Genomic DNA, 8,568 nt, shown 5'->3' on the forward strand with positions numbered 1-8,568 from the left:
CTGGGACCAAGGTGTGAAGTACATCATGACCACAGATATCTTCATTTGCATGGGTGTCCAAATACTTATTGGTAGACAGTGTAGAAGTGTTTTGCCGCTCATGGGTGATCCAAGTGAATATGGCCCAATACCTATATATGATATCTAGAAAAATATTAACCTATATAGCTATCCATGAACAGATCCGGACAAATAAAAGGAAAGAAACTGGACCTAGAACGGGGCCAAATGTGTATATGGTCCATTACTAATATATTATATCTAGCCAAGTATTGACCTCTAAACATAACCTGCACAATATGTTCTTCATGGCACGTTTTATTTCCTTGTTCCTCAAACTATAAACTAAAGGATTGAGTGTAGGTGTTACCGCTAGATAAAGCACGGAAAAAATCCTATCAAGCTGATCTGAGTTTTGTGATGTCGGCCTCAAATATATAACAAATAAAGTTCCATAGAAAATTACCAGAATGATAAGGTGTGAAGAACAGGTGGAGAACGCTTTCTTTCTTTGACCCTTCGAGTGCTTGCCTAGAATGTTAAGGATAATTTTGGCATAGGACAACATAATAAGTAGAAAAGGGCACAGACCCATGAGAAAGGTATCTATAAGGATCACAATTTGAAACCTATTTGTATCACCACAAGAAATTTTTGTGAGCACTTTAATCTCGCAAAAAAGTTGATTGATAAGGGTAGATTTACAAAAAGATAAGTCCGAAGCAAAAACAGTAATAAAAACAGAATTGCAACATCCGGAGATCCAGCAACCGGCCACGAGTAGTCCACACTTGGTTTTCTCCATGAGTATGGTGTAATGTAACGGAAAACAGATGGCAACGTACCGGTCATAAGACATTGCAGTCAATAAACAGATTTCCGTACAGGCAAGGAATATAAAAAAACACATCTGAGTAAAGCAGGCAACAAAAGAAACCTTGATATTCCCGCTGACTATGATATCAAAAAGTTTGGGAAGCGAAACAGAAATGTATAAGATGTCTACAAAGGAGAGGCTGCGTAGGAAAAAATACATGGGTTTATGTAAGATGGGATCCAATAGAATGACCACAAAAATCACAAGGTTCCATCCTATGCATACGATATAGAGGGGCAAAAGAATAGCAAACAAGACCAAGTGCGGTCTACCGATCTGGGAAAAAGCGATAAAATAAAAGTCAGGGGTCAAGGTAATATTTTCCATTAGCCCCAAGTCTTGGATGATGGATCTATCGGTATCAGTTGTAGTTTAGGGTGCTGTATGTTCTGCAGATGTTATTTTTGGTCAAGTCTGTTTTTTAATTATGGATATTTGTTGCTTTCTAGAATTTTCCAACTGTTGACAAATTCCTAATCCTACTGTCCCCAAATTCAAAAATCTATCATATCTGTTTGGACTCTCATGACTTGCTTGTTTGCTGTGTATACAATATGGCGGCCTGGTGTCTTGGGCGCACACTCAACATCTCAATTTTTCCTACCCCTTGAAATGCGATACCAATGCAGTTCTGTTATAACAAATCCATTGATTGGGCTTGGTTTACCTTCTTCACTTCAATTTTATTTAATATAAGAAATTGATTTAACAAGTTCAATATAATTTAGAATGTTCTAAAAACAAAAAATTGAAACGGAAAATAAAAAAGGAGAAACATTGTTCATATAATTGTAAAAAAATTAAATCATGACAAGCCCAGCCGTGTATACTGTAGGTAAAGCAAAAGTACATCAATTCAGCTCCTCTTTATATAATACTGTAACGGTAATGTGACGTCTACAGAGGCCATTATGGGACATATTTAATGACCCACTATGGGAGGATAAGTCTCTAGAAATGTGAGCTATTAAAAGTTCTTCCATGATTATAATAAATCACTTATTGTTGCATATTAAAGATATGAATAACTAGAAAATACTGTAGATTCTTTAAAGATTTACCCAAAAAGTGTCAAGTGTCGGATTCAATTAAACTGGATTTTTGTTAAAGGGATCCTATCATTAAAACTTTATTTTTTCTGCCTTCCACGTAGGAATAGCCTTAAGAAAGGCTATTATTCTCTTACCTTTAGATGTCTTCTCCGGGATGCCGTTTAGTAGAAATGAGTTCTCTCGCAGCACTGGAGGTGTCCCTAATGCTGCGAGAGAACTCTCCAGTGCCGCCTCCATCTTCTTCAGGAAAGGGGTCTTGACGCGTCTTCTTTCGGCGGTGGCTTTAATCTTCTAGGCCTCGAGTCTAGGCCAAAGCCGACTGCACATGCCCACTGGCCACAAGAAAATTGCCGCTTACACAGTATTGTAAGGGGCCATTTTCTTGTGGCCGGCGGGCATGCGCAGTCGGCTTTGCCCTAGGACCAAGGCCTAGAAAATTGAAGCCACCGCTGGAAGAAAACATGAACAAGACCCATTCCTGTAGAAGATGGAGGCGGCACTGGAGAGTTCTCTTGCAGCATTGGGGACACCTCCAGTGCTGTTTGAGCACTGGGGACTGCCCCCAGTGCTGCGAGAGAACTTATTTGCATATCATCGAAAACCGGATTATATACCAAACGGCGGCACAGAGAAGACATCTAAAGGTTGGAGAAGAATTGCCTTTCTTAAGGTTATTCCTATGTGGTAGGCAGAAAAAATTGAGTTTTAATTATATGATCCCTTTAAATTAAATTTTCTTAAAAAAATTAAACAGTTGTGAATATTATATCAACATATCAAAATACAAAACAGTCACGACAAGTAGAACTTATACAACTATAATGAACATTTGCATAGTTGGAATAAGATAGTAAACAATATTTGTGCAGTAATTGCAAAAAAGTGACTAATTCTAAAATCAAAATATAGAATGAGGAAGGGGTGAGACGTAATGAGTAGAGATGAGCGAACACTAAAATGTTCGAGGTTCGAAATTCGAATCGAACAGCCGCTCACTGTTCGTGTGTTCGAACGGGTTTCGAACCCCATTATAGTCTATGGGGAACATATACTCGTTAAGGGGGAAACCCAAATCCGTGTCTGGAGGGTCACCAAGTCCACTATGACACCCCAGGAAATGATACCAACACCCTGGAATGACACTGGGATAGCAGGGGAAGCATGTCTGGGGGCATCTAACACACCAAAGACCCTCTATTACCCCAACATCACAGCCTAACAACTACACACTTTACACACTCAATACCACCTCTCTGACAGTAGGAAAACACCTTGAAACATGTGTATTTGGCACTTGCAGTGAGGAGAGCTTGTCACCAGCAGTGAATTTGGCCCTTGTAGTAAGTTGAGGTTGGCACCAACATTTGTTTTGAAAATCAGGGTGGATTGAGCCTCTAACCAGCAGAGTTTGGGCAAATTCATGGTGGAGGGAGCCTCTAAAAACCCCAGTTTGGACCAATTCATGGTGGAGGGAGCCTCTAAAAACCCCCGTTTGGGCAAATTCATGGTGGAGGGAGCCTCTAAAAACCCCCGTTTGGACCAATTCATGGTGGAGGGAGCCTCTAAACAGCCCAGTTTGGCCAAATTCATGGTGGAGGGAGCCTCTAACCAGCCCAGTTTGGACCAATTCATGGTGGAGGGAGCCTCTAAAAACCCCAGTTTGGACCAATTCATGGTGGAGGGAGCCTCTAAAAACCCCAGTTTGGACCAATTCATGGTGGAGGGAGCCTCTAAAAACCCCAGTTTGGACCAATTCATGCTGCAGGGAGCCTCTAAACAGCCCAGTTTGGGCAAATTCATGGTGGAGGGAGCCTCTAAAAACCCCAGTTTGGACCAATTCATGGTGGAGGGAGCCTCTAAAACCCCCAATTTGGACCAATTCATGGTGGAGGGAGCCTCTAAACAGCCCAGTTTGGGCAAATTCATGGTGGAGGGAGCCTCTAAAAACCCCAGTTTGGACCAATTCATGGTGGAGGGAGCCTCTAAAAACCCCAGTTTGGACCAATTCATGGTGGAGGGAGCCTCTAAAAAACCCAGTTTGGACCAATTCATGGTGGAGGGAGCCTCTAAACAGCCCAGTTTGGGCAAATTCATGGTGGAGGGAGCCTCTAAAAAACCCAGTTTGGGCAAATTCATGGTGGAGGGAGCCTCTAAAAACCCCAATTTGGACCAATTCATGGTGGAGGGAGCCTCTAAACAGCCCAGTTTGGGCAAATTCATGGTGGAGGGAGCCTCTAAAAAACCCAGTTTGGACCAATTCATGGTGGAGGGAGCCTCTAAAAACCCCAGTTTGGACCAATTCATGGTGGAGGGAGCCTCTAAACAGCCCAGTTTGGACCAATTCATGGTGGAGGGAGCCTCTAAAAACCCCAATTTGGACCAATTCATGGTGGAGGGAGCCTCTAAAAAACCCAGTTTGGGCAAATTCATGGTGGAGGGAGCCTCTAAAAACCCCAATTTGGACCAATTCATGGTGGAGGGAGCCTCTAAACAGCCCAGTTTGGGCAAATTCATGGTGGAGGGAGCCTCTAAAAACCCCAGTTTGGACCAATTCATGGTGGAGGGAGCCTCTAACCAGCCCAGTTTGGACCAATTCATGGTGGAGGGAGCCTCTAAAAACCCCAGTTTGGACCAATTCATGGTGGAGGGAGACTCTAAACAGCCCAGTTTGGAACAATTCATGGTGGAGGGAGCCTCTAAAAACCCCAATTTGGACCAATTCATGGTGGAGGGAGCCTCTAACCAGCCCAGTTTGGATCAATTCATGGTGGAGGGAGCCTCTAACCAGCCCAGTTTGGGCAAATTCATGGTGGAGGGAGCCTCTAAAAACCCCAATTTGGACCAATTCATGGTGGAGGGAGCCTCTAAACAGCCCAGTTTGGGCAAATTCATGGTGGAGGGAGCCTCTAAAAACCCCAGTTTGGACCAATTCATGGTGGAGGGAGCCTCTAAAAAACCCAGTTTGGACCAATTCATGGTGGAGGGAGCCTCTAAAAAACCCAGTTTGGACCAATTCATGGTGGAGGGAGCCTCTAAACAGCCCAGTTTGGGCAAATTCATGGTGGAGGGAGCCTCTAAAAAACCCAGTTTGGACCAATTCATGGTGGAGGGAGCCTCTAACCAGCCCAGTTTGGACCAATTCATGGTGGAGGGAGCCTCTAAACAGCCCAGTTTGGGCAAATTCATGGTGGAGGGAGCCTCTAACCAGCCCAGTTTGGACCAATTCATGGTGGAGGGAGCCTCTAAACAGCCCAGTTTGGGCAAATTCATGGTGGAGGGAGCCTCTAACCAGCCCAGTTTGGACCAATTCATGGTGGAGGGAGCCTCTAAAAACCCCAGTTTGGACCAATTCATGGTGGAGGGAGCCTCTAAAAACCCCAGTTTGGACCAATTCATGGTGGAGGGAACCTCTAAAAACCCCAGTTTGGACCAATTCATGCTGGAGGGAGCCTCTAAACAGCCCAGTTTTGGCAAATTCATGGTGGAGGGAGCCTCTAAAAACCCCAGTTTGGACCAATTCATGGTGGAGGGAGCCTCTAAAAACCCCAGTTTGGACCAATTCATGGTGGAGGGAACCTCTAAAAACCCCAGTTTGGACCAATTCATGCTGGAGGGAGCCTCTAAACAGCCCAGTTTTGGCAAATTCATGGTGGAGGGAGCCTCTAAAAAACCCAATTTGGACCAATTCATGGTGGAGGGAGCCTCTAAACAGCCCAGTTTTGGCAAATTCATGGTGGAGGGAGCCTCTAAAAACCCCAGTTTGGACCAATTCATGGTGGAGGGAGCCTCTAACCAGCCCAGTTTGGGCAAATTCATGGTGGAGGGAGCCTCTAAACAGCAGAGTTGTGGGAAAGCAGGGTGGAGGGAGCCTCTAACCAGCAGAGTTGGTGGAAATCAGGGTGGAGGGAGCCTCTAACCAGCAGAGTTGGGGGAAATCATGTTGGAGGGAGCCTAGTATTAGCAGAATTGTGCAACGCTTATGGTGGATGAGTATGAGGATGCGGAGGAATTGGAGAGGTTGAGTACAGACATGGAGTTTCATGTTGGGGTGCTTTACACAGGTGGGCACAAAAATGAAGGCTCTATCCAGTGGTGGTTCATTTTTATCAAAGTGAGCCGGTCGGCACTCTCAGCTGACAGACGGGTGCGCTTGTCAGTGATGATGCCACCGGGTGCACTGAACACCCTCTCAGATAGGACGCTGGCGGCAGGACAGGACAGCACCTCCAAGGCATATAGGGCAAGTTCAAGCCACAGGTCCAACTTCGACACCCAATACGTGTAGGGCGCAGAGGGGTCGGAGAGGACAGGGCTGTGGTCGGAAAGGTATTCCCGCAACATGCGCCTATACTTCTCACGCCTGGTGACACTAGGACCCTCCGTGGCGGCACTTTGGCGAGGGGGTGCCATCAAGGTGTCCCAGACCTTAGACAGTGTGCCCCTCGTTTGTGTGGACCGGTGAGAACTTGGTTGCCTACTGGAGGAACTGCCCTCCCTGCCGCCAACGTCACATGCTGGAAACATCTCCATCATATTCTGCACCAATTGCCTGTGGCAAGCATTGATGCGATTGGCCCTCCCCTCTACCGGAATAAAAGACGAGATGTTGTTTTTATACCGGGGGTCAAGGATAGCAAAGATCTAGTACTGGTTGTCCTCCATGATTTTGACAATACGCTTGTCGGTTGTAAAGCACCCCAACATGAACTCAGCCATGTCTGCCACAGTGTTAGTTGGCATGACTCCTCTGGCCCCACCGGAAAGTTCAATCTCCATTTCCTCCTCATCCTCCATGTCTACCCATCCGCGCTGCAACAATGGGACGATTCGAAGTTGCCCGGAAGCCTCCTGTATCACCATCACATCATCGGACAACTCTTCTTCCTCCTCCTCCTCCTCCTCCTCCTCCTCCATTAAACGCGATGAAGCGGACAGATGTGTGGACCTACTCTCCAGCTGTGACGGATCGGATGCTATCCCTGACTCCTCTGTGTGATCTGAGTTATCCCTGATGTCAATCAGGGATTCTCTCAGAACACACAAGAGCGGGATTGTAAGGCTCACCATCGCATCCTCAGAGCTCACCCTCCTTGTGGACTCCTCAAACACCCGTAGGATGTCACAAAGGTCTCTCATCCATGGCCACTCATGGATGAGAAACTGAGGCAGCTGACTTTGTGGCACCCTAGGGTTTTGTAGCTGGTATTCCATCAAAGGTCTCTGCTGCTCAACCACTCTATTCAACATCTGAAACGTTGAGTTCCAGCGTGTGGGGACGTCGCACAAAAGCCGGTGTTGTGGCACATGCAGGCGTTGCTGGAGAGATTTTAAGCTAGCAGCGGCTACTGTCGACTTGCGAAAGTGGGCGCACATGCGCCGCACTTTCACCAGTAGCTCTGGAACATTGGGGTAGCTCTTTAGGAAACGTTGCACCACTAGGTTGAAGACGTGGGCCAGGCATGGAACATGTTGGAGTCCGGCAAGCTCCAGAGCTGCTACCAGGTTCCGGCCGTTATCACAAACGACCATGCCTGGGCCCAGGTGCAGCGGCTCAAACCATATTGCCGTCTCATCGAGGAGGGCATCCCTCACCTCGGAGGCAGTGTGCTGTCTGTCCCCCAAGCTGATCAGCTTCAGCACAGCCTGCTGACGTCTACCAACGCCAGTGCTGCAACGTTTCCAACTCGTAGCTGGGGTCAATCTAACAGCGGAGGAGGAGGCGGTGGCGGAGGAGGAGGCGGTGGCGGAGGAGGAGGCGGTAGAGGAGGAGGAGGAGGGGGGTGTTCTTCTCGTGTCCCTGCCAGGAATGTTAGGCGGGGAGACGAGGTACACCGGGCCAGTTTGGGAAGCAGTCCCAGCCTCAACTACATTCACCCAGTGTGCCGTCAGTGAAATGTAGCGTCCCTGTCCGCATGCACTTGTCCACGCATCGGTGGTCAAGTGGACCTTTGTGCAAAGCGCAGAACTAAGGGCCCGCCTGATGTTGAGTGACACGTGCTGGTGCAAGGCGGGGACGGCACACCGGGAGAAGTAGTGACGGCTAGGGACGGCATAGCGAGGTGCCGCAGTTGCCATCAGGTCCAGGAAGGCGGGAGTTTCAACAAGCCGGAACGCCAACATCTCCTGGGCCAGCAGTTTAGCGATGTTGGCGTTCAAGGCTTGCGCGTGTGGGTGGTTAGCAGTGTATTTCTGCCGCCGCTCCAATGTCTGAGAGATGGTGGGTTGTTGTAAAGAAGCGCCTGATGGTGCCTTTGATGGTGCAGGAGAAGGAGATAAGACAGGAACAGGGGAGGATGAGGGAGAAGTCAACAAAGTGGCGGAGGCAGATGAAGTGGTGTCCTGGCTCGTCCTCTGGAGTGCATCGCCAGCACAGTCAGCAGTGGCAGTGGCAGAGGCAGAGGCAGTGGCAGAGGCAGTGGCATGAAAGGCAGGCGGCCTTTGTCCTGCCGTTGCTGCCTGCCACTGATTCCAGTGCTTGGATTCCAAATGACGGCGCATTGAAGTGGTGGACAGGTTGCTCTTCTCAGAGCCCCTAATCAATTTCGAGAGGCAAATTGTGCAGACAACACTATATCTGTCCTCGGCGCATTCCTTGAAAAAACTCCACACCTTCGAGAAACGTGCCCTCGAGGTGGGAGT

The 8,568-nt window shown here is 47.7% G+C and overlaps 1 protein-coding gene across 1 annotated transcript; it reads right to left on the bottom strand.

Annotated features, from left to right (window-relative positions):
• Positions 1-247: 247 nt before the first annotated feature.
• LOC142202850 (olfactory receptor 5V1-like) lies at positions 248-1,204 on the bottom strand. The gene has a single exon (XM_075273193.1). The coding sequence runs from the start codon at positions 1,202-1,204 to the stop codon at positions 248-250; it is 957 nt and encodes a 318-aa protein (XP_075129294.1).
• Between the last annotated feature and the right edge of the window lie 7,364 nt (positions 1,205-8,568).

Source organism: Leptodactylus fuscus, chromosome 5, assembly GCF_031893055.1.
Source record: "Leptodactylus fuscus isolate aLepFus1 chromosome 5, aLepFus1.hap2, whole genome shotgun sequence".
In the NCBI taxonomy this organism is placed as follows: Eukaryota; Metazoa; Chordata; class Amphibia; order Anura; family Leptodactylidae; genus Leptodactylus; species Leptodactylus fuscus.